The sequence below is a fragment of the Lepidochelys kempii genome, chromosome 20 (assembly GCF_965140285.1).
Source record: "Lepidochelys kempii isolate rLepKem1 chromosome 20, rLepKem1.hap1, whole genome shotgun sequence".
In the NCBI taxonomy this organism is placed as follows: Eukaryota; Metazoa; Chordata; order Testudines; family Cheloniidae; genus Lepidochelys; species Lepidochelys kempii.
The window spans coordinates 634,800-661,820 of record NC_136399.1 but is presented as its reverse complement, the minus strand read 5'-3'; the positions used below and the strand labels follow the sequence as shown (position 1 = coordinate 661,820).

General features: G+C 46.0%; 1 protein-coding gene across 8 annotated transcripts in view; it reads right to left on the bottom strand.

Annotated features, from left to right (window-relative positions):
• The window catches only part of DIP2B (DIP2 acetate--CoA ligase B (putative)), a 133,851-nt gene extending 111,092 nt beyond the window's left edge, over positions 1-22,759 (bottom strand). For 7 of the 8 annotated variants that reach the window (XM_073319096.1, XM_073319099.1, XM_073319098.1 and 4 more), the window contains exon 1: positions 22,557-22,759. In XM_073319096.1, coding sequence (XP_073175197.1) covers positions 22,557-22,644 — 88 coding nt within the window. In that variant the 5' untranslated portion in view covers positions 22,645-22,759. Of the gene's footprint in view, positions 1-1,828; positions 3,136-22,556 lie in introns of those variants that run through there. The other variant, XM_073319104.1, reaches the window with a different exon arrangement.
• Between the last annotated feature and the right edge of the window lie 4,262 nt (positions 22,760-27,021).

The window sequence follows — 27,021 nt, the reverse complement described above, 5'->3', positions numbered from 1 at the left end:
TAAGGAAGCAGGGGACAGAGACAGTACTCCAGAGATCAGTGAAGACAGAGTGGTTTTGTGCACCTTCCCACAGACTTAAACAACTTTCCTGGTGCTTTATTTTTGACTTGGAGTTTAGTACTGGAGGAAGTGCCCAACTAAGAGCCCTGGAAGATGAATACACTGAAAACTGAGCCCAAGATCTGACCACTCAAACACAGCAGCAGCAACCAAGGCCTGTAGATTTAATCTAGACTGACACAAAAGTGCAATAATTTCCGTATGACTGCCTTCGCCTTCTTTTCTACAGGGCCAAGAAAGCACCTGGGGCTGTGCTAGTACCTACAATGGGCACAGGTTTCATAGACTATCTGGGCTGGAAGGGACCCCAGGAGGTCATCTAGTCCAGCCCCCTGCTCAAAGCAGGACCAATCCCCAACTAAACCATCCCAGCCAGGGCTTTGTCAAGCCTGACCTTAAAAACCTCAAAGGAAGGAGATTCCACCACCTCCCTAGGTAACCCATTCCAGTGTTTCACCACCCTCCTAGTGAAAAAGTTTATCCTAATATCCGACCTAATCTTCCATCACTGCAACTTGAGACCATTACTCCTTGTCCTGTCCTCTCCTACCACTGAGAATAGTCTAGAACCATCCTCTCTGGAACCACCTCTCAGGTAGTTGAAAGCAGCTATCAAATCCCCCCTCAGTCTTCTCTTCTACAGACTAAATAATCCCAGTCCCCTCAGCCTCTCCTCATAAGTCATGTGTTCCAGACCCCTAATCATTTTTGTTGCCCTTCGCTGGACTCTTCCCAATTTTTCCACATCCTTCTTGTAGTGTGGGGCCCAAAACTGGACACAGTACTCCAGATGAGGCCTCACCAATGCCAAATAGAGGGGAATAATCACATCCCTCAATCTGCTGGCAATGCTCTTACTTATACAGCCCAAAATGCAGTTAGCCTTCTTGGCAACAAGGGCACACTGTTGACTCATAGCCAGCTTCTCGTCCACTGTAACCCCTTGGTCCTTTTCTGCAGAACTGCTGCCGAGCCATTCGGTCCCTAGTCTGTAGCGGGGCATGGGATTCTTCCGTCCTAAGTGCAGGACTCTGCACTTGTCCTTGTTGAACCTCATCAAATTTCTTTTGGCCCCGTCCTCCAATTTGTCTAGGTCCCTCTGTATCCTATCCCTACCCTCCAGCATATCTATCTCTCCTCCCAGTTTAGTGTCATCTGCAAACTTGCTGAGGGTGCAATACACACCAGCCTCCAGATCATTTATGAAGATATTGAACAAAACCGGCCCGAGGACTGACCCTTGGGGCACTCTACTTGATACCGGCTGCCAACTAGACATGGAGCCATTGATCACTACCCATTGAGCCCAACAAGCTAGCCTTTAGATCACGAGTTTCCTTTAGGCTTGAACAAGTGTCTTAATGGTTTTACATAACCAGCCAGTTGCCCTAGCCTAGCTGCCTTTTTCCTTTTCACAGGTTTCTCCATGCACAGATAAAGTTAAATGACTTTGAATCTGCACCCTGCACAGAGGTCGAGAAGGATATCACAGAGAATCAAACACAGCCTCTCTCCTTCATGATGGTGACTCCCTGGAACAGTCAACATACCAAGAGACCCTTTCATTCCTGCTTATTTATCAGTATATAGCATTGGGCATGTTCAAAGTATATTCAAACATTAACTGGCTTAGTGAGTCATGAGGAGTGATGCTGCCTAGGATTGCCTGGGGCAGGATGTATTGAGGTAGCAGGGACCCACCTTGAACCCTGTGCAACTGCTTTAAACACTACTGATTCGCTTGTATGTTGAGCTCTTGGGGCCTTACTCGGAGAACAGCTGTCACATCTCACCCAGAGGTGGCTTAGGCAATTCACGTGTGCAATTAGCACAGCACTTTCAGAGCCCTCCGGAAGAGCAGTGCTATATAAACAGAAGGTGATCATTGCAGTCCCCAACTTCTGGTAGAGCAGCTTTGATGGGCAGGTTGCTGCACTGATGCTAAAAAGGTCTAGTCCTGGGAGACAAAATTGTTTCTCCTTTCTAGAAAAGAAATGCCTCTCAGCTTCCCCTCCTCATTCTATTCTCATAGTACTTGGGTCTTCTATATATATATAGCACCTGCAAGCAAAGCATTCCAAGGCACTTTACAAACTCAAACATGCATGTTAGCATTATCCACATTTTACAGATGGAGAAGCTAACTGACAGGGGAAATGACTTGCCTAAGGCCACACACTGCAAATCAGTGGCAGAACGAGGAACCCAGTTCTCATGACTCTTTTCTTTAGCTGACAGACAATCCCTCCTCTTTATTGCTGCCTCTTTCCATTTTTCCATCCCTGGAACATTTATCCAGCCTATTCTAAGGCTACTTGCTCCTTCCCCAGTTTAAATCTCTAACTCTCTCCTTTTACCTCTCTGCTACATAGCTCTTCCTCCGTTCGTAGAGGAATCTGTATACCAGGATTGTACAGTGTGTCCATCTCTCTCACACAATTCTATCTTTCATCATAAAGCCTTCTGTACCGCTCCCACCAAAAGGATACAATATAAAAATAAACTATTGTTCCTGGTAGAAGAGGGAATGTCATGCTCAGTTGTGTCCATTTCTAAGATGTGAAAAAAGAGCTACCTTTGCTACAGGCTCAACACAGACCAGAGGGAGCCTGTAGAAATAAGCTCCAAAAGACCTGCCGGAGTACGAACCTTTATTTATAACAGGCTGCTCTACCCAGGTGTAATACAAGAAGTCCCCTTCTCAGCCCAGGCTGCCCACCGCTCTATTTTCAAGAGCTATCAGCACCATCGCTATTATACTATGGTATCAAAAGACTGAGCAGGATTACATTGCACAAGAATTACTACTGCAGATAAATGTGCATACAGACACTCCCTGACTTAAGCAACCGTTCTGGAACGCCTTGTGTAACTCGAATTTTGCGTACGTCGGAAACATATACCTGACCGTTACGCAAAAACCAAACAAAATAAAAACAAACCCTCCTCTTTCTAGCTTACGGAACTTTTTCTGTAAGTGCAGATTTGCATAAATCGGGTCTTGCGTAACCCGGGGAGCTTCCATACAAGAGAAATCTCTACAGCTCATTCCATGCTAGAAGATCACACTTCACAAGCCATGCACAAAGCCCAGAGTGCAGCAGATAGGACAAAACCATACTGCAGAGCAATTTAGGGGGGCCCAGGAGAGAGGGGTGCTTGGACAAGGAGACAGTAACACCCCAGCTGACTAGGCAGGGCCTCAATGCCCTATTTAATGGAAGCTTGACTGCTCAGCACATCTGAAAAATCTGTTTTTAAGGCCTCATTTGAAAAATACCCACACTCAAGTTTATTGGAACCCAGCTTATCCATCCTGAAATAGTAAAGGGACAGATACACTCTGACAGGAATCATGATGTTTCAAATCTGATACATTAGGGCATCCAATCGGAGTTTGGGTGAGACCAAAAACCTAGGAACTCATTACTTGCACCCTCCATATTTTGTCCAAGTACTCTCAAAAAATCGCACACACAACCTCATACATAAATGCACAGGGACTTAAGTGAAAGATCTTTTGATACCCAAGCCTCAGAGCACAATTACATTTTCATGTTTCTTCTGTGGTCTGTTTCCCCACTATTGGCATTTTAAAACAGCATTAACTCTAAAAGTTTATATTAGTCTGACCTAGAAGAAAGTACCAGCAAATTAACTCATTCATCATGTTCTACCACTGACTTCTCTCTCTCTCTGGTCAAAGATGATAATCACAACTCCGATGAAATGTTTAACAGTGGTTCAACTCACAGCTTACTTTGCAAATGAACCACACAACATTGTGATGTACTGCAAACTTAAACAGGATTTAACAAGCGAAGTATCAAATGCAAGCATAACAAACACTGCTCCAATGTTTAATTTAACGTTTCTAGGTGTGGTTGCAGCAAGGACATAATGTAGGATCATTTACATCTGACTCATTTGCTTTGTCTTCATCCACCTTGATGCTCAAAACCTAACCATTTTCTGTATGTATGCAGTGTAGTTGTAGCTGTGTCCATCCCATGATATTAGAGAGACAAGGTGAGTGAGGTAATATATTTATCTGCCCAAACCTGAAGAAAAGCTCTGTCTCTCTCACCAACAGAAGCTGGTCCAATAAAAGATTATCTCACTCGCTTTGTCTTTCATTTTCTGCATGCAATACATGGCCTTTCATGAAGTATAAAAAGGGACTCACTTAAGAATTTAAAAACAGACTAGACAAAAATTACCCTCAGTAGCAATTCCACCTGGAAGGCCTCCCTTTGTGGAATTCTAATTATATGTTTAGCTTTATAATCAATCTTTGTTCCACCTGAAAATGTAATGCAGCTGATAGACAGCCATGGCACACACAGCCTAAACATATACACCTGTTTGATAATTGGTCAAATTATGTCTTACATGTCAGCTGTTTTATTAAAGAGACAGTGTTGTCCGCCATACAGAACACAGGCCTGAATCAGAAGTTTTGGATTCTATTCCCAGCTCTGCCACTGACTTGTGTAACTTTGAGCAAGTCATCTCACCTCTGTGCCCCTCGGTTTTCCCAACTGTAAAATGGAAATAATTTTTTTTCCAAAATGATTTTTTACGAGCCAAGGATGTAAGCATATATATACCATTACTGTGACAGGGCATGTTTGATAACCCCAGACACAGTGCCTTTTGAAGATGTACTTACCTTCTATATTCAGTTAAACTAAACTTTGTACAATAGAACCTCAAATTTATGAACACTGACCTTATGAATGACCAGTTATATGAACTATTGTTCCCAATTGGGGGGGGGGCGGGGGAAAGAGGAGGGAATCACATAGTGAAAGTAATGTTGACTAAGAATAAGTTGACATCCCTTCATATTCTGAGGCCTTCACTGAACTGGAAATCACTCTGCAGTGGTTTGAAGGGCAAGAAGAAAGCAATGCAGTGCACCATACTGCAACTTATGCACTGTACTTTAATTTTGAGATGTTCCATTTTACCAACTCATCAATCCCCAATTCATTCATAAAATAAGGATTCTACTGTAAATGTACTGAGTAAGCAAAAGGTCCCAGTTTATGCTTTCACTCAGATCCCTGCTCCTCGCTCCTCCTAAAGTAACAATCTTATCTCTCATTCTGTCCATCCGCTCACCATTGCACAGCACATAAACTTGTACTGGAAGACACCAAGATTATTTCCCAACCCTTAGGAGCAACTCTTACATGCTCTTCTCCCAACAGTGACAAAGCACACTGTAAACAGGAATTTCAGCATTGCTAGTCAACACAAGACTGTGCTAGTTACAGATTTTGTTTTCCCATCAGACAGCATACATGACTACGACAACTGTTCTGTGCAACTTTGCTGAGATGTAAGCAGCAATGTTCATGCCATCCCAGCCTCCCCCAGTGCTTCTTGGATTTTTATTGGCTGGTCAGAGTAGTTTATCAAAATGCTCCCTGTTTCCAGAGCAGTGAGACAGGAATACAAAGCTTCTAGTGGGAATTACAGTGAAGTGTACTAATAAGGACACAATGACTAGGCAAAGAAAACAGTCTTATCAGGATGTCCATATTGCATGCATTTTCTTCTGTTAAAGTTTCTTACCCAAATGGCCTCTAATTAGGAAACTACTTCCGAGTGCAGTTAATTTGGCACTCTCAGAAGTGAAGGGCTGGCTGCATTAACAGCATAGATGGGGCCAATGGAACCTTCCCTACAGTCAGTCTGGACCCATCATTTTCAAGAATGGTGGCTACCAGACAGACCAAATCATGTTCTTAGTGGCTTTCTGGATATACTGCCATCAGGAGCTAGGGCCTCCAGTACACTGGTCTCTTTGGGAAATCTCACACTCTGATACAGCACTGCATTGGTGGGATTATGCTAGTCCAAGCAACACACTGGTGCTTTCACCACTGGGTTGTCAGAAAATGTGTTGGCATGCCTCATGCTAGAATGCAACTTCATTCGTCAACATAGATAGGGCCTACACATGTAATTAAATGGCTTGCAAAACCCTGCAACAGACTATTTCCATACTTAACCTAACATAAGGCTTGGCCCTGTCTACTTGGGATCTGAAAAGTCAGCACCTTTTTAGCATCTTTAAAGCTAACATGAGTCTGTCCTGAGCTCTAGTGTAAACCCAGACTTAAAAAAAAACCTCAAAGATGTTCATCTACAAGACAAGTGAAGAGATCCCATAATAGCCAAAGGGAGCAGAGGCTAAGAGGATTGTGGGCTACTACTCCTGTCCCAAACAATCACTCCATACAGGTCTGATTATAGTGGAGACAGAAAGGAAAAGTTTTCTGTTAGCGCCCAACAATTTACATTCCATCAATGCAAAGTCCCATGTTATCCACTGCAGTAAATATACAGTAAAACTAGTCTTTAAGTGGCCACTCAAGGAACCAGCAAAAACCAGTTGCATGGCAGAGGTGATCTTTATTTAAAGATAAAGGGATATAATGAAAATCCAGAGATACTTGGAGAGGGTTGCTTACAGCAGATTGGTTGCCAACTACAGGTAGATTGGGAGGTTACTTGTGCAGGATTCACTAGCATTGCAGTTGTATACGCAGTGAGCTTTCTCTGTTTAAACAAGCAGCAGCATACAGGGCAAATGGGTCTGTTTAAGCAAGAGAGAAATACAGAAATCTGAAGGCTCCCTAAGCTTTGGGGTCTTGGAGTTAGCCAATGGGGAAAAAAGGTGTCTAAAAAAAGTGCAGTGACTGGCAGAACCCTCAAGGAGGGGACGACACACTGGGAACAGGCAGAGAGAAATGGCAGTAGGAAGCCAGGTGCAGCTGGAGAGACTAATCATGCCAGGGACACGAGAGTGAGTTGAAGGAAAAAGGGTTAGAGCAAAGGACGAAAACAACCGCCCCAGGGAAGATAGTGTGAAATCTAGCTGAAAAAACAGCATGTGCCTGGCTGGGCTCCCTCACCCTACTTTGGGATGTGGGAAAGAAGAGGTGGTTGAATTGCTATGTTAAAATATAATTCTTGTTTCCCTCTACCCAACATCCAAATTCCTACAGGGAGTGAGTGAAGGGCCCTTTCTGATGTGGCCCAGGAAACTTCTGGCTATAGAAGCTTTAACATGGATGGCGCCAGAGAGAGGGAGGCAGAACAGTTTGATGCTTCAAATCTCAGGTGGAGTTTGCAGCATTGGCAGAAAAATCCCGACCTGTCAACTGAGCCAATCTGACATGGAAACATTGTGGGAGAATATGTTCAGAACCCTAGGACATCGCTGTCACAGTCGCTCCTGCAATCAAAGGTGTATTTTAGCTCAATGAATTTTGTACAACCTCTTACCAGTAAACTCCACATTCAAGTAAATACGCTTACCACCAACACTTAGCATTTATATAGCACTCTCCATCACAGGCTCAAAAGCAGGATAAGCGCCATTATCCCCCTTTTACAGACAGCAAAACTGAGCACAGAAGAGAAACAATTTGCCTGCGGTTCCACACAGTGACAATGGTAACACAGTCAGAAACCAAATCCAAATCTCCCAACTCCCAATCCAATGCTGTATCCTCCAGACCACATCCACTGAGTCCAGAGTCTTTAAGGTCAGCAGGGTGCTGTGCCACAATTTATCCTGGGGGCATGCTCTAAACTCATCACTCCTCATACGTTTCCATTGTATGCACCACATCGTAATAGAGAGCTTGTCCCATGGTCACCTCCCTTCCTATTCACAGCAGCACAGTCCACCTCTGCACCCACTCAGCCCCAGAACACCCTCATGGTGACTACCACAACTGCACATGGAAAAGTTACACTGAGAAAACACTTGTGTGTTTTTAGCTCCTCGTAATGAAATTTAGCAGCTGGAACTGAGGAGCCACCCACAGCATTTGACCAGCCAGCTCCCCATACACCAGAGGTTCTGTCTGCACTAAGAAAATTTTTGCTGTTATAAAGATATTTTATATCATTCCCGAGTACAAACCCCAATGGAAAAGCGCTGCATGGGCACGAAGTGGGGCTGACACCAGTGCAGTCAACTTAGGTTTGTTACCAGATTAAGCTGCACCAGAGCAGAAGGTCTACGTTGAAGGATTACACAAATGCAACGACCCCGATATAGTTACACGTTTCCTTTAGGCAGACAGATCCACAATTTGGAACTTTTGTGGTAAATCTTCCCTTTGCTCTCCAAGTTTCTTTCCAACAACAGGACAGATCAAAGTTTTTGAAAGCTGCTAGGGCTGAAGTACAGGGACAGCATCCTCGTTAGGAACAGCAGATAGGAACAATGTCCCAGCCAGTGCCTTTTTATTGCTGCACTATAGACCCTATGCTTAATATTAGCCCTGATCCCAGAGGCAAAATGGGAGCACTTTACCCACTAAGTCACCCAGCCCCTACAGCTATGGCCATCCTAAATGGAATGCATTATTCCTGCATTAAAACATATGTTCTTCAAGGCAGCTAGCCATCCGGCTATTCTGATAGTGAGATTACAGAGGGCCTAATTTTATCAGGCAGGGATACAATTATTTTAGTTGTTTTTCCCTCCCTAGAGACATGGACTGGGGAAAGTAGGTTGCTTGATTGCTGGGGAACTCTTCTGAAAGCCTCCACACTGATCACTGATGCAGTGACTTATATGCTGGATTTCCACAATGCAAGGCTGCATGCCAAGCTGCCCAAGTCTCCCACTCACCCCCACAAGAGTTCAAAGAGAGGATATTTGCTGATCCTGATGCCAGTGTCTATAATCTCCAATTAGCGGGAAAAAAAATTAGAAAAATTTCCAGCAAGTGAAAAATCCCATTGACTCATGACAGCTTTGAACAATGAGCAGTTTTGTTTTTTAAAAAGACAGTCTAAGGTAATAGTGAACAAAAAAAAGTGCCCACTGGCTAGAACCTTGCAAAAATAAGGACACGCCAAATTTATTATCCTGCTGATTGTCTTTGGTGTAAACATTGCTACAGGATGCAGACAGATAGCGGAGATCTAAGCATCTCAGAAACTCAGATCTTTTAAGTTTGGAAAAGCATTATGCGCATGTATTAAAAGGCCTTTTTTAATCAAATAGGAAATATTCAAGAGAGTGGAAACAGATTAGTTTCTCAGAATATTCAGGAGTTGCAGACTTTTATTCAGAGTGAGGACTACAGGCATGGAGTTTCAACCACTGCTGATGTTGCTTTATTAAAATGTAGTGGCAAAAAACATGTAGCAGATGGAAGGCTGCTGTCTGCAGAGCATCCGTTAGCTGGAATTCAGTGCTTCCCTCACACATGGTGCATATAGGAGGGAGATTTTTCTGTTCTAATTATACAACTATAATGAGACATTATCCTAGATTGATGGATCCTCCTTAATTCATTGTACCCTACCAACAATTTGGGATTTCCAGTCAGCCCTAATTAGGAATTGCTTTAACTGACCCAATTCAGACAATTAGTCCAAAAGCTTATGTGTGCAGACAGGCCTCAAGTTGCAAGCAACACTCAAGTTGTAACTCAAGGTTAACTGTGCCTTGAAAACCAACCCTGTAAGTCGCTGCCAACCTGACCCGGGCTCAAACTGGCAGCCAGAGGTGACAAGCCTATTGCCAAGACCCAGATCCATCTAGTTCTCAAACTAACCCTTTCCTAATGCACCTGTTAGTACAGATCTCATCTCTACATATGGTCAAAATAGTACATTTAACAATACATATCAAAGCTAGGTATTATTTGCTGTCTTGACTATTTAACATGAAAAAATGTTTTGTCTCACATGGTGCATATTCCATTACCCAGAAGACAAGTGATAGAAATGTATTACTATCATAGTCACTTACTAATAATTATGCACATTAACTGGATGTTTTTGTATGTGGCTTTGTTATTAAATATTAAAGTCAAATTTAAAACGGGATTTTATATTTGTGCTTGTGCATTTGATAACCAATTGCCTATTTACCGTCAGTTTCAGAGAATGTTCTTTATTACCTTCAGAGATACAATTTACGGAAAATCATGTTAAGACAATATCTTTGAATATTATAGTTTGACACAAGCCAAACAAGCAACTTGGTTCACTTCAGCTTTTATTCACACCCCGGGGACTTTTCACAGTGATCTGAATCTGACTTCTGGAACTTTGTCACTCTGAACAAACATGATAAGCCAATCAAATGGCAAACTTCAGGGCATAAACTAATCAGATACACGGGGTCAGGAAGGAACCTCTTAACCTTTCTATCTCATTACATGTGAGTTAGAAACACTATAGGCTCTCTCTATACACACATACACCTTTTCATGAAACTCTGGGTATTGTCCATGACTACAGGAAGGATATGGGGTTCAACAGACCAGCAGTCTGACCCCATAAGACAATTTTAACATCCATCACACTTGTGTCTCAAAGTCTCAGCGGGATAGAATTTAAAACAGAAAATTGATGAACTCTTGAAACCCCGATACTGAAACCCCAGCTATCTAGGGCAGCCATCCCTGGGACAGGCTTTAAACACAGAGGTGAGTCAAGTTAGCAAGACTTCCAAGCACATCCATGCAGACTGAGCATCCTGACAAGCTGCAAGTACCAGTCATGCTAGAGGCAGTAAGGATCCCAAAGACAAACCAGGAATCATCAGTGCTACCAGATGTCCCCCCTCTCAAGAGAGAGGGATTGGCTCTAGCTACAATATGGCTCCAGAGAAGCAGAGTCCTGACTCACATCATCTGAAGCTGCTAAAATGAAAGGATTTATAAATTAACACACCAGAAAGGAGGGGTATGGGGAGAAGTCTCCCCTTAAAGCCTCCCACTCCTCATCAGAGCAAATGGTCAGAGTGGCAGCCTAAACAAAACAGTCATTTTCCCCTTTATCCAACCTAAAAAAAACCGCTACATATAGAACTAAGAAAACAGCAAACAAGCGTGCTGGACAGAGAAGACAGCCAGACATTCCCACGCCCGCCCCCAAACTGATCAAGTTACTAAACCTATGGCAATGGGATATCATGCCTTCCACTTCCAGCATGAGATGGTATCATCTGATGACTGCTTGCTGGCTCCTACCTGGAGCGAATCTGTGCTCTCCGTCCAGTTCTTAGTGGAAAGGTGTCCACATCGCCAAAGGATACCACCACAAATCGGCCCTCCGGCTGGCAGTCTCAGACACAAGAAGGACTGAATGGTCCATAGAGACTAAGCTCCCCTCTCCTCCACGTCAGGGAGTGAGGAATGCTGAGTACATTCTGGGGAGGCTTGTCCAGCCATTGCTGTATGTTTTCAGGGGGTGAGGGAAGGAAAGATTCAGTCCCCAAGGCTGACATTTTGACATCTTTCATCAGCACAAGATTCACAGTTTAAGATCACAGCGCTGATGTTCACTACAAAGAAAAGTGAAACCAAAAAGAAGTCACTGCCTGGGATTATTTAGTCTTCAGGGAATGGGCAGTAAGAACTCCTGATTTCCATAACCAACTTTGCCACTGACTCACTGCATAACCTTTGGAAACTCACGTCATCCATCTCTCTGTGACTCATATCCCCACATGCATAAGCCAGGGCCTCACAAAGATGTTGTGAGGATTACTTAATGTTTGCAGAGCACGAAGAGATGCTCAGATGAAAGGTACTTGAAGTGTGAAGCATTCAGAAAGGGGTATTAAGCGAGTTTGTGTTCATGTAGGGACCAGGATGTAACACAAAGTTATTGTAAGGGACTGTCAAAAGCTTGGTTACAGACAGGCTCCTCTTCTGTGCCAGAAGACATTTATGTGTTGAGTTCATAGAAGAAGGGACCCTCAGCCCCGTTCTCTCAGCCTGTGCAGGATATCCCCTTAACCTTGAGGGCTGCATAAAATCTCCCAGCAAAGGTTTCAATAGTCTTCTCTCCCCTACTTCAGTACAGCTGAGTATTTAAAAGACCTGGTGCATTCTTTATTTTCTCCCACCACTCTCAGTCACCCTAGCTTGGATCCCCCTTTTCCTCCTTGGTGTTTACACCCTTCAGACATGTGTTGGTAGTAATATTTCCCCCACAACCACAGTCCAGCCAAGCTATATGTATTTAGTTCTTTCAATCTACAATCTGTACTCTTAAATCACTCTCTCCAGTCCTCTAATGGTTTTCATTGCTCTGCTCATCTGCATGGCATAACTTTCAGGGGATCTTTCAGGCCTTCTGTTTGATTCATTGGTGATGGGGACTATTTGGGTTTGTCTACACCACACAGATTTTAGCAACAAGGCTGTGTCGACATGGCCTTGTTGCTAAAAGTCAGCGTGTGTAAATGCTCTTTGTTGGCACTTTTGCTGACAAAATACTTCCAGCCCCACGAGCAGCGTTAGCTTTGTCGGCAAAACGCTCACACTGCCATTTGGGTCCGCAAAACTTTTATCTTTCATGGGGGGGCTTTTTAAAGTACCTGTGAAAGACAAAAGTTTTGTCGACAACTTCGCAATGTACACATACCCTTTGTTTCTTTGCTTCTCCATCGCGCATTATTTCTGGGCTGTATTTCCTCTTTCCAGCTGAGCCACTGACACTGGCTAAGAACCACGTGTAACCATGTCTGTGTCACTCTTTCCCAGGTTATAAGGCCCAAGAGAATAAAGTACAATCAGAACTGCAGACTCTTATCAGAATCTTCTTTAAACCAACAAAGGCGGGAATACTGCTCTCTGGATTTGCATAACACCCCCCATGACATACTCAAACAGGATGTTTAAGCATTTCAAACCACTGCTTCACAACTGTCCCTTTGTAGGCTGCAGACACGTCAAATCCGCATGCAGAGTTCTCAGCAGACTCAGTAACAATTGTCAGTCTTGCAGGTAAATTAAAGAAGCGGGCTAATCACAATCGCCACTGAACCAGTTCTGTCTAACCCAAGACCTATGTCACAGTTACTGCATACACGAATTATAAAAGCAGTATGGCCCCATAACTAGGACACAGATTATTCAGGAGATCTGAGTTATTGCAAGCCCTACCAGAGCCTCGCTGTGTGACTTTGCCTAAATCACTTAATCTCCATGCCACAGTTTCTCCAGCTGTAAAATAATTTTCACCCACCTTTCAGACTGAGGGATGAAAATTGCTAAATACAATTTATTAGATGAGAAGAAAATCAAGATTTTGCAGCGAATTTTGATTCTAATGGAAATGACGACCCTATCCCATTAACTACAGTCATCCTATGTTTCCCATGCAGTTCTATCAATACATCTCCATCCCGCCCTGCAGAACTCATCCCTGGCTAACCCCACCACTCTCCTGACACCTCTCAATCCTGACCTGCAGCACCACTTGTTATACCTTGCTCTCTAAAAATTTAACATGAAACCTTTCTCTGCAAAAGTACATTCTTGATTCCTCAGGAAGATACAGCCCTCCCTAAGAGGAATAAACAAAGGTGCATGAAGTCATTCACAGAAACACCCACACTGGAAGTTACAGACCAGACAGCAAAATGTATGTTTAACCAGAAAAGTAAACAGAAACCTTAACTCCTTCAACAGCATGAAGCAAGCACAAAGATACAATGACCCTGCAGCACTCAGCTCAGAGCAAGTATGAGATCAGATTAAAGTGACACACACTGAATCTCTAACAGGGGAATTCGCACACTATTACGCATGACCCCTTCTCTCCAAGCCCCACCCAGAGCCTCTTGCTTGTCTCCTCCACCTGTTCTCACCTTTTAAACTTCAAGCTCTTTGGGGCAGAGACTGTCATTTTCCATTTATTTGTGCTGGGTGCTGTACAAAGGGGCACTCAATTGTGAGAACCCTTCAGAGACCGAGAGGGAAATACCCCTACAGCCTCCTGAACGCTTACTCCTATGTGCGCTCTGAAGCCCTAACCCAGAATTCCTTAGCATGCTGATGACCACACCACCTTCCTGAGCTCTTACAGAGATCTGGCTACCTTACCCAACAGAGACCCTCCCCTGCTCCTACCAGCATCCCTCTTCTGTCTAGCCATATGGAATGGCGTATGGCAATGCCAGCTCAAGACAACAGGTCACAGAGGAAGAGGCTGAAGACAGCCTCTGGAATGAATATCTCCAAATCCATCCACATAGCTGAAAGGCGCTCACCACATATTTCAGTTTGCAGTGGATAGTTCCACGTCTAAGGGGCCTGGGGTGAGAACTGCTGTGTGACCATGACTGAACCAAGAGCACAGGGGGCTTAAGCTTAGCTGTAACACAAATGGATCCCACGCACGCAGTGAAGTCCACAGTGACTCAAATTACTGTTCTTTAAACCTGGTCAGTTTTGTAGCACTGGCAATCACGGTCTGTGATGGCCACACTCACGCTCAGACACCATTATTGCTAGCAAGGTTCTACCAGTGACCAAGACGATGCGGTTTCTTGTTGTCCAAGTCTTGTTTTAAAACTGCTATACACGACACCTTGCACTGCTAGGGCTGTCTCTACATTTTCCTTAGAATTTTACACAGTGGGAGTGGGAATGAAGACCAGCCATTGGCACATTCGCCACTACATCATCTACCCCTGCACAGAGCAGGTGTAGCTGTCACGGGGGTTAAAAGACCAGCTGTCTGTCTACACTAGCATTCCCACCATTGGGAAGCATGAAGAAAAGTGTGACAAGGCCTGGGAGGGCTGGTGTGCAGTTTGGGCTAGCCTTGTCTTGTCCACACTAGTCAGGGAAGCTTGGTTAAGAGCAACTCTATTACAACAAAATTGTAGCTAGTACAGCTGTGACTTGGCATGGTCACCCAGAACGAAAGCACTGGGCATCATTTGCGAAGTTGGGGGCCTAAATAAGATTCTGAGTGGTGCTGAGCGCCCACAGCAAGCGTACATCATCACTGAATATCAGGCCACGTTCTGAAGCATGTAACGTCCGATATGCAAGCAGGAGAACTCTGGGCCTGCATTTAAACGCTACAAGTTACGTCACGTCACAGGGGGGTGTTTAACAGTTCAGCCTCGCCTATGTTATAACCACATTACGGAACAGTGCAACAGCCTCGCAGCTTGTATTATATGACATGAATCTGCTTGAGGCGCATGATAATTACAGGCCTAGCACAGGCCTCCCTCTCCAGCTGACCCAACTCCTCTGGAGCTCCAGATGGAGGAAGCTGCTTCCCTGTAACTACGTCTCACTGATCTTTTGAAAATGTGTCCTCTTCCCTGCCCTAGCCTCTTCATATCTTGCCCCCTTTGTCCCTCTAATACAGCTGGGATGGAGCCTGAATGAAAAGTAGTGCGAGAGAATTTTGCCTAGAAAGAACAGCCCCAGCCTCAATGATAGAGTGCTATAACACTAACATTTTTATCTAAAAATGGAATTAATGCACCATATATTCTTCTCCCTCCTAAGTCATACATCAACCTGCTCCTGAACATACAGTAGAACCTCAGAGTTATGAACACCAGAGATACGAACTGACCAGTCAACCACACCCCTCATCTGGAACCAGAAGCATGCAATCAGGCAGCAGCAGACACAAAACAAAAACAAATACAGTACAGTACTGTGTTAAATGTAGACTACTAAAAAAATAAGGGGGAAGTTTAAAAAAAGATTTGACAAGGTAAGAAAACTGTTTCTGTGCTTGTTTTGTTTAAATAAAGATGGTTAAAGCAGTGTTTGTCTTCTTCATAGTAAAGTTTCACAGTTGAATTAAGTCAATGTTCAGTTGTAAACTTTTGAAAGAACCACCATAATGTTTTGTTTGGAGTTACGAACAAACTCCATCCCCGAGGTGTTCGTAATTCTGAGGTTCGACTGTACCAGCAACTGAGCAGATTAGCCAGTCCAGACTCTGGAATTCTGCAGAAAGGCACCTTTTGGGGAGAAAAGATATCCCCTCTTCCCATAAGACCTGGGAGTCCATGACAGGCTCTCCGTCCTATATGGCTGGACCACTGCAGAAAGGAGCAAGGATATGAGGGCCTAAGGGTGTGAAAGACTTTCTAACATGGGCTCCTCTCTGCCAGGACCAGCACCAACTCAATCCACACAGATGTAGTTTATGGGTTACTTACAGGTTTAAAGTCAGATTTTAAGCATAAAGCTAAGATATAGTAAGATACAGGTACAAAGCCCACAGGCATGTAAGATAGTAGCTTAAGCAGTTAGCATAGGAAGTTAGGCCTATAAGCCTTAGCAAAAGAAAGCTGACCAACAGTGACCCTAAGTCACAAGATAGCAGCATACGATATAATTTTGCAATACGTAATTCTGCTGATGTCCAGCATAAAATGCTGACAGGTACCCTCAAGAAGTCAGCTAATGCCGGTTAGGGTATTTTGGGATAGGAGTATCAGCAGACAACCACAAAATTGCTATAGTAACCAACTGACATATATGCTAATAAATTTGAGATAATTAATATACTAGCCTATAGGATAAGGACACCCCAATATTATTAGGGTGAGGAAGTTAGTTATGGGCAAAGGAGGCCAAATACTCCTACGAATATTCATGGAAGCCATTGGATACTATAACAGGCCTAACCCCAGTTTAGTCCATTGAGACTTCGGCCATTTGGCATGCCAGGGATAGGACAGGACTCTCATAGAACTCCACCTGTCTCTTTACTCCTAGATCAGAACTGGGGGAGAACGTGTATGGCACAACACTGGATGTAAAGCTAATATTGCATTACTTTGTGTGTTCACTGATTGTGCAAATAAATTCAAATTCAAAAGCTTTTTTCATAAGTATGTTCCAACCATGCACATTGGAGTTTCCAATTTAACCATAATTCTAACAGCTCTGGGCCTACTCTTGAAACTGAAGCTTGTCAAACCTCAGAGTATTAATCTGTCAATTGGGAAGTCTCAGATAATCAATACACAGTTAATAGATCAGGTAACACACATCGCCAAAGAAAGTAACCGTTTCCAGCTGCTGAGATCAGGTCAAGCTTAATGGCATACGGAGCCTTTCACCTTTATCAATTCTCTGAGCTAAGGGAACAAATGATACTGTAGAAACCCTAAGATACACAGAGCTCTTTCAGGATGTATTCTTCTACTGAATACATTCTAATTCAGTGCCAAAGAGACACTTCTGCTAACATTGTATTTGACTGAGGCCAAACTTACAGAGGGCAAGAGATCTTAATTAGGGGATGAAGTGGGAGCACTTTCCACAGAAATCCAGGAGAACATTTTAAGTACGAACATCCAGAGTGGCCCCGAAAACACACTCCAGGTGCAGCACCTCAGCTGGCAGAAGTGTAAAACAGCGTGCCAATTTCTAATGGAAACGTGAAACTGTTCATTCTTTTGAGCTTCAGTCAAGGATGGGGAAGCAGATCAATAGCTTTTGTCTAAGTTGAAGTGCTGAGGATTTTATCTCATTAAAGAGCAGTAGATGAAAATTCAAAGTAGTACTTCACATCATTACTGATGTGAAATACAGGTGTTACTGGGGGCTTGTCTTCACGTACAGCCACGCACTGCTGTGGTGCTTTATGGAAGACACTCCTACACTGACGGGAGAGCTTCTCCCATTGGCATAGCGCTGTCTACACAAAGGGTTAGCTCAGTGTAACTACATCACTCAAGGGTATGGATTTTTCACACCAGAGCAATGTTGTTATACAGATATAGGTCTGTAGTATAGATCTGGTGTAAGAGGTGGATAAAAATTAGGAGTTAGAGAAGGAAGAACAAGATGTAAGTACCCATGGGTCACTGACACATTTATAATGACAGGTTTCAGAGTAACAGCCGTGTTAGTCTGTATTCGCAAAAAGAAAAGGAGGACTTGTGGCACCTTAGAGACTAACCAATTTATTAGAGCATAATTGGTTAGTCTCTAAGGTGCCACAAGTCCTCCTTTACATTTATAATGGTTCATTTATTGTTTATAACATAGCGGGTTAACATGGGGGAGACCAGGTCCCTTCTCCAAGGAACTTACAGGAGATGTGCAATGAAATACTAAACAAATGAAAAAAGGCAAAAGAAGCTGTTCCCGCCATTGACAAGGAGAGTATTTCTAGTAACATTCATAGCAACAACAGATCTACCAGCAGTTCCTACTGCCACAAGCAGATCAGAAGCACTGATGACATATTTGAAGATACTTCTGCAACAAGGCATGGGGCAACCGCAGAGCTACTCTATGAAATGTCTTCTAGTGCTTTGCCCAGAAGTTGTGTGTGTACTGAGGGATTGGGCTTCTGACCTTTCCATTTTGACCACAAGGTTTGGTCAGAAATGATCTGCAGAGAACAGAGGCTTAATTAGTCCTATTGCTTTTGCCACACAGACTGTTCCTTAAGGAAGCCCACAATTTCCATTTTCTGTATGTATTTAAAATAATTCTTCTGTTCCATTTTGCAGCTCACATGCTGATGCAGCATCTCTTCCATGCATGGTGCCAGATTAGGTTTAATATTGCATTTTCTTTGTCAGAGTTATAAATACCCCATACCATGTAGGCTAACAGTTACCTAACACTGTGCAAAAACAAGCCATAAGAGGTGACCTGAAGAAACCCAGTGACAATAGCACAACATTGTCCCACACCTCTCCATGACACATTATACCAGGAATTAAACAATGCTGCGCATCCCCCATGCATGACTTGATGTTCATATGCACTCTCCCCACAGGTTCTGCTCCTCTCCCCTTTCAGAAATGGGGAGAGTTAACCTGTTGTGGTGCCCTATTCAGAATCCCCACTAGAAACACCCAGAAGGTAAACAACCACCACCTCACAATGAAACGCAGAGATAAAAGCAGATGCAAGGAGAAAGAACTGGATTCCTTTTGTTTACACAAGGACAGACTGGTTACCCTCAAAAGTTATTAATGTTGCCTTTTTAATACAGCTCTCACATGCAATGGTGTTCACTATGCACACAGACCCAGGATTATGCAGATCAAAGTAACAGAGAAGCTCATATTAAAGTCTCTAATCTTAACTCAGCAGAGGGACTTATTTTCAAGAGATGCTGAGCACCTTCAAAAGTGCTGAGCAAGTCAATAGGCAGTATAAGTCAGGCCCCAATTGTCTCAGAAACAAGATATCAGTTAAGGGACATTTTCAAGAAGCTTTAGGCTGCTTTGTCAGGCAGGCCACTGCACCTGTTGGCTTCAGAGAGAGGAGAAGTTTGCAGGATCAGGACCTTAAAGTCTGTTAAAAAGGTGGTGATTAAGCCAAACCTCATATTAAACTGCAATGTACGCAGCACTGGTCTAGTGCATAATGACAAAGCACCTAACTCCTTTAGACTTCTTTGAAAATTCCTTGCTTAAAATTTAGCGTTATTCTTATTAATAATCGTATTTATTACAGTAAACCCTAAGGGCCAAGAATGGGGCCCCATTGTGCTAGGCACTGTACAAACACAACAGTAAACAGTCCCTGCCTCAAACCATTGACAACCTAAACAGACAAGACAGACACAGGGTGGGGGAGGGGGTAAAACACACTCGCAGAGCAAACAATGCAATATCAAACATGTTAGTTCCACAATTTGGGGGCGGGAGCAAGGGGGAGTTACTTAGGAGACAGGCTTTCATTTAATGTACTATTGTAACTGAACCAAGACAGTTTTTAGTCTGACCTTGTCCCTTTATGCAGAATGTTATTTCTCTACATATACTGTTTAGACATCAGACTCTCATGCTTAAAAAAAAAAGCAGCAAGCGAGTGCTCCTTAGGAAGATTTTCAAGCAAAATATAATATGAGTTAAATGCCAGCCGCAAAGATGTAAGTGGCAAGCAAAAGATTCTGCAAAGAAACACCCAATATTCAAAGTATGCAGAACCATAAAAAATGTATGCAAACAATTCAAGCATCTTAAGGCTTCATGCTGCTTTGTGTTGCAGTTTCAACAGCCTCAAGATCAGAAAGTACAGTAACAGGACAAGGTTTTCGAAGAGCATGACAGCATGTATCAAAAAGTTACACTATGCAGAGGGTTAGCCTTTTCTTTAATATCATGAGAAATAAGTTACACACACTACAAAACACAAATGCTTTCCCAGCAGCAGAATGTTCCAGTAAATTCTGCAATTAAGAGTTCTTCTACATGAGATATCCAAGGGCATCAAAAAGGACAATTCCTCAGTACTTCACACTGTCAAACAGTCCATAAACGTTAACACCAGATAGGATTACCACTCTAGTTAAATGCTTAAATAAAGTGTTTCTGAACAGTACCTGGCAAAACAAAAACCAGCATTAAAAGGCTCCTAACAAATAGCTTCAACTGAGAAGTGCTATCTTCATGCTGCTACAGGACACTTTTCATCCTGCAAGATGCTGAGTGCCAACCCTCATCCAAGTCTATGTGCATTTAAGATGATCAGCACCTTGAAGCCAGAAGGGACCATTATGACTATCTAGTCAGTCCTCCTGCCAGCCAAGAAATGTTACTTAGCAATTCCTGAATTGAACCGGTGCATCTGATGAAGTGAGCTGTAGCTCACGAAAGCTTATGCTCAAATAAATTGGTTAGTCTCTAAGGTGCCAAAAGTCCTCCTGTTCTTTTTGCAAATACAGACTAACACGGCTGTTACTCTGAAACCTGAATTGAACCCAGTAACTTGCAATGGATAGAGCATTTCAATCTGTAAAATATAGCCATTTCCTTCACGAGATTCATCTACCCACCCCAGATTCCAACACATTTCTCTTGCCTGACAGAAATATTAAAGTACAGATCTAGCAGAAGAAATTTACAACACAGCCATACTGATGGCAACAACCTAGATACTAGGGCACAGAAAACACCCTATGTACATTTAAAGGGAAGAGGAAATGTCACATTCATGTCTCAAACACAAGTTAAGGTTTTGTTTTCAATATAAACAGGAACTTTGTGTGAACTGATTATGGCTGCATGAAACAACTTGCTCAGGTCATATGGAGAGAACATTATGCTGTATTTTTTCCATTGTTATCCAAAGCTTCTCTCCCCCTCCCCCACCATTGATTTTCTCCAGTCTCCACTCCCCTCAAAATCCTTAACACAGCTTTTAAAATTCATGAGGGCAGCAAACAAAGAAGAAAAAAACATCTGTAAGAAAACCTGAGAATTGTCAGTCCCAAACTATAAACAATCATCAGTTAGGGCTTAGATAAGACCCATAGGGCACTCCACATATGTATCCTTGGAGGCTTGCACATGATTGTTCCCTAAAGTTTTCTCTCCAGGGCTTTGGAAGGATGAAATCATCTTCTAAGCTACCCACAGCTCCCCTCAGACTTTTGCAGGAAAATCAGCAGAGCACCGTAAGTCAGGAACATTAGACACAGACTCGAAGAGACTAACATTTAAGGGATGCTAGACTACATCTCAAAGGTGAGGGTGCTGCAAAAACTGGCCACAACACACATGCTGGCTGTGTACATGGGAGAAATTAGAGGACAGACAGGCTACAAGCATGGGGAGCCTGGTTGGTGAAATCTAAAAAGATGCATGCGGGATGAGCGTACCACTGGGATTCACCCCATTAAACACAGCTTGAGAGTACCAACAGGAGCACATTCAAACACCAGAAAAAAGGACACACTGGGTCATCCCACTATAAAGGAGACAGGCCCAGCTAAACCCCCCGCCCCCGCGCAACACAGCCTGTCTGTGAGAAGGCAGAAGGGAGGCTCACAAATATTTGCCCACCCCACCAAAACAGACACAAGCAGGTTTTAGCATGTGAAGGGGATTTATCCCAATTAACCCCCCACAATCCCTAGCCACCTGGGGGCTCCCCCAACACTTCCATCCACTGCCCCCACAGCCTGGGGGCTCCCCAAAACCCAGACCAGTCACCCTCCACTAGCTCCTCCCGCAGCCAGCAAGAGCATGGCAAGGAGATTGAGGGGAGTGAAGAAGGACACAGAAGGGCCAGTAAGGGGAGCCTCCAGCCTCCCCACCCCAAGCAAGGGACCAGAGAAGACTCCCTGCCCCACACTGACTGCCCCCCAGCCCCAGCCCAACCCCCAACTTCCTCCCCCCAGCCATAACCCTACCCCACACCTATCCCCCTCCACCCCACCGCTCAGCCCCACACCTATCCCGAGCCCCTCCCTGCCCCCTAAGCCAACCCCAGCCATACACCCACCCCCACTTACCCCAACCCCTCCCAGCCCCACACCTACTCACCTCCCACCTACCCGCCGTGCTCAGCCCCACACTGACTGCCCCCCAGCCCCAGCCCAACCCCCAACTTCCTCCCCCCAGACATAACCCTACCCCACACCTATCCCCCTCCACCCCACCGCTCAGCCCCACACCTATCCCGAGCCCCTCCCTGCCCCCTAAGCCAACCCCAGCCATACACCCACCCCCACTTACCCCAACCCCTCCCAGCCCCACACCTACTCACCTCCCACCTACCCGCCGTGCTCAGCCCCACACCTACCCCCCCCAGCCACAGCCCAACCCCCAACTTCCTCCCCCCAGCCATAACCCTACCCCACACCTATCCCCCTCCACCCCACCGCTCAGCCCCACACCTATCCCGAGCCCCTCCCGGCCCCACAATCTGCCCCCAGCCCCACTCCTGCCGCCCCCCGCCGCCCCCCACCTTCGGAGAGCTCCAGCTCCAGCTCGGCCAGCTGCTCGCGGATCTCCCGGGGCAGGGAGCAGGCTCCCCCGCCTGCCGGCTCGGCCATGTCGGGGACGGGGAGGCGCGGCCGGGCCGGGCCGGGCTCAGCGCTGGGGGCTCCGGATCCCGGGCGCAGCAGGAGCGGCCGCCGCCTCCGCCATGCTGAGCCCCAGCGCCGCGGTCACATGAGGGGGAGGGGCCCGGCGCCACCGCCCGCCTGGACCCGGCTGCAGCGCCGCGCACCCCCTGCCGGCCCGGCCCGGAACCGCACCCGGCTCCCGGCGCCCCCTGCCGGCCCGGCCCGGCACCGCACCCGGCTCCCGGCGCCCCCTGCCGGCCCGGCCCGGCCCGGCACCGCACCCGGCTCCCGGCGCCCCCCGCCGGCCCGGCCCGGAACCGCACCCGGCTCCCGGCGCCCCCTGCCGGCCCGGCCCGGAACCGCACCCGGCTCCCGACGCCCCCTGCCGGCCCGGCCCGGCCCCGCACCCGGCTCCCGACGCCCCCTGCCGGCCCGGCCCGGCCCCGCACCCGGCTCCCGGCGCCCCCCGCCGGCCCGGCCCGGCACCGCACCCGGCTCCCGACGCCCCCTGCCGGCCCGGCCCGGCCCCGCACCCGGCTCCCGGCGCCCCCTGCCGGCCCGGCCCGGAACCGCACCCGGCTCCCGGCGCCCCCTGCCGGCCCGGCCCGGCCCGGAACCGCACCCGGCTCCCGGGGCGCCCCCCGCCGGCCCGGCCCGGAACCGCACCCGGCTCCCGGCGCCCCCCGCCGGCCCGGCCCGGCACCGCACCCGGCTCCCGGCGCCCCCTGCCGGCCCGGCCCGGCCCCGCACCCGGCTCCCGGCGCCCCCTGCCGGCCCGGCCCGGCCCCGCACCCGGCTCCCGGCGCCCCCCGCCGGCCCGGCCCGGAACCGCACCCGGCTCCCGGCGCCCCCTGCCGGCCCGGCCCGGCCCGGAACCGCACCCGGCTCCCGGCGCCCCCCGCCGGCCCGGCCCGGCCCCGCACCCGGCTCCCGGCGCCCCCCGCCGGCCCGGCCTGGAACTGCACCCGGCTGCCGGCACCCCCCACGGGCCCGGCCCGGCACCGCACCCGACTCCTGGCGCCCCCCGCCGGCCCGACCCGGAACCGCACCCCTCGCCGTGGTCCTTTTTTGCTTTGGAAGTTCTTGACCTGCCTTGCACCCCAGGGTGCCCTGTCCCTCAAGCCAGCCGGGCCCATGCCGCCCCAGCAACCACGCCTGCCGCCCAGAGCCGCAAGGTGGGGAGGTAACTGGGTTCATTGCACCAACTTCTACTGGAGAGCGCCAGGGAGCTCTTCTCCCCCCTCCGCCCGGTGCAGAAGGTGGGGTCGAGGGAACCCTGGGCTTACCACAGCCCCTAGGGTTATGGCTTAGTACTAAGGTTAAGATTTTGTCATGGTAGTTTTCAGTAGAACACAGAGGCAGGTTGTTGGCAATAAACAAAAATTCACAGAAGGCTAGGTCCTAGCCTTGATTTCTAAACACACCAGGGAGGGCTGATGCCAAAGACATCAGGAAGGTTGGTTAGGTACACCCTCTGATCTCTGTATCCTTATTTACTACAACACTCTCTACCCCCTTCCCCCCTTTTTTGTCTGATAACTTCACCTTGAACGGTCCCTTAGTTTAGCATAACTTAGTTTAGCTGAGGCTATGAGGGAGATTCCCAAACTGCAGCGGTTCTTTTCAGGTGACAAATCTGAGAAACTGTCCCAGATGGAGGTGTCGGCAGAGGTGGTTTTGGAACACTGATAAATTAAACGGCAATAAGTTACCAGGACCCAAGGGTACCCCCCAAGAATTCTACAATTTCACATTTGAGTTCCTTCTGAACTACTAACTATGATAGGTAACCTATCATTTAAATCAGCTTTTGTAGAGGATGACTGATGTCATACTAGCTATCTTCCACTTTAAATTAAAAAAAACGCTCCAGCAGCCATCCTGGCACTTACAGGTCAGTAAGCCTAATGTCAGTACGAGGCCAGTGATAGAAACTATAATAAAGAACAGATTTAACCATACACATAGATGAACATAATTTGTTGGGAAAGCGTCAACATGGTTTTTGGTAAAGGGAAATCATGCCTCACCCATCTGTCATCATTCTTAGAGGTAGTCAACAAACGTGTAGACAATGGTGATTTAGTGGATATAGTGCACTTAGATTTTCAGAAAGCTAAAACAAGGTCCCTCACCCAAGGCTCTTAAGCCAATAAACTGTCATGGGGTAAGAGGGATGACCCTCATGGATGAGTAACTTGTTAAAAGATAGGAAACAAAAAGGTAAGAATAAACGGTCCGTTCTCAGAATAGAGAGCGGTAAATAGTGGTGTCACGCACACGTCTGTCGTAGGACCAGTACTGCTCAACATATTCATAAATGATCAGGAAAACAGTGAAGTAGCAAAATTTGAAGATGATACAAAACTATTCAAATAGTTACATCCAAAGCAGACTGAAGAGTTACAAAGGATCTCACAAAACTGGGTGACTGGGCAACAAAATGGCAGTTTAAATTCAGTGTTGATAAATGCAAAATAATGCACATTGGAAACTCTCTCTCTCTCTATACACACACACACACGATGGGGTCTAAATTAGCTGTTCCCATTCAAGAAAGAGCTTAGAGTCATTATGACAAGTTCTCTGAAAACATCCACTCAATATGCAGCAGCAGTCACAAAAAGCTAATGTTGGGAATCATTAAGAAAGGGATAGGTAAGACAGAAATAGCATATTGCCTCTATATAAATCCATGGTACACCCACATCTTGACTACTGTGTGCAGATCTGATCGTCCCATCTCAAAAAAGATATATTGGAATTGGAAGAGGTACAGAAAAGGGCAACAAAAATTGATTAGGAGTATGGAACAACTTCCATATGAGGTAAGATTAACAAGACTGGGACTTTACAGATTGGAAGAGAGACAACTAAGGGGGGATATGATAGAGGTCTACAAAATCATGACTGGTGTGGAGAAAGTAAATGAGGAAGTGTTATTTACTCTTCATAACACAAAGAACTAGGGGTCATAAAATGAAAATTAATAAGCAGCAGGTTTAAAACAAACAAAAGGAAGTATTTCTTCACACAATGTACAGTCAACCTGTGAAACTCTTTGCCAGTGGATGTTGTGAAGGGCAAGACTAACAGGGTTCAAAAAAGAACTAGGTAAGTTAATGGAGGATAGGCCCATCAATGGCTATTAGCCAGGATGGGCAGGGATGCAAAATCATGCTCTGAAATATCCCTAACCTCTGTTTGCCAGAAGCTGGGAATGGACAGCAGGGGATAGATCACTTGATGATCACCCATTCTGTTCATTCCCTCTGAAGCACCTGGCACTGGCCACTGTTGGAAGACAGGATACTGGGCTAGATGGATCATTGGTCTGACCTAGTATGGCCATTCTTGTGTTAATATGTGCTGTTTGACTTCATATGTAGCTGTGATACATGGAGTATCTTTCCCAGATCTGAAGCAGAGCTCGGTGTAGCACAAATGTTTGTCTTTCACCCATAATGTTGGTCCAATAAAAGATATTATCTCACACACTGTCTTTCTAATACCTGGGACCAACATAGCTACACCTCAACTGCTACTAACAGCTTTGACACCCCTTCCTCCTGCTGAGTCCCACACATCAGTTGCAGCTGTAGCAACCTCTGTCCTGTTTGCAACCCTGGACCTGGCCCTTTACAGAATAAGCAATAGGGGCCAGGGCAAGGCACAAGTGTGTGGACACGGCAGCCATTTTTTGGGAACAGGCCTGTGACATTACTGCACTATGGCTGTAACCAATGCTGAGTGTCCAGCAATTGCTCCTAGCAGCTACCTATTTCCTCCCTTTCCTGCTCGGTATTGGCCCCTCCCCACCACAATGAGGAGCAATAGAGCAGGGGGCAAGCTGCTTCAAGTGCAGCAGCTTCCATTTGTTACATTTTGAAGGTGTGTGCCTGGAGAGGGATGCTGACTTGACTGCCCCCTTCCCCCTTGGACCTGCAACAGTGAGTCATCAAGCTGTTGAAATCAGCAGGCAGGTTTAAAAAAAAAGAAAAAAAAAAAATACTTCTTCACACAATGCACAGGCACCCTAAGGAACTCACTGCCATGGAATGTTGTAAAGGCCAAAAGAATAACCTAATTTTTTTTTTAAATCCAGTAAATTCAGAGAGGCTAGATCCACCAGTGTTTATTAATCAACATGGTCAGGGGGACACACCCATGCTCCAGGTGACCCTAAACTTCCAACTCCCAGAAGCTGGTACTGAACAACAGGTGAAGTGAGCTGTAGCTCACAAAAGCTGATGCTCAAATAAATTGGTTAGTCTCGAAGGTGCCACAAGTCCTCCTGTTCTTTTTGCAGATACAGACCAACACGGCTGCTCCTCTGAAACAGGGGTGGATCACTCAAAATTGCCA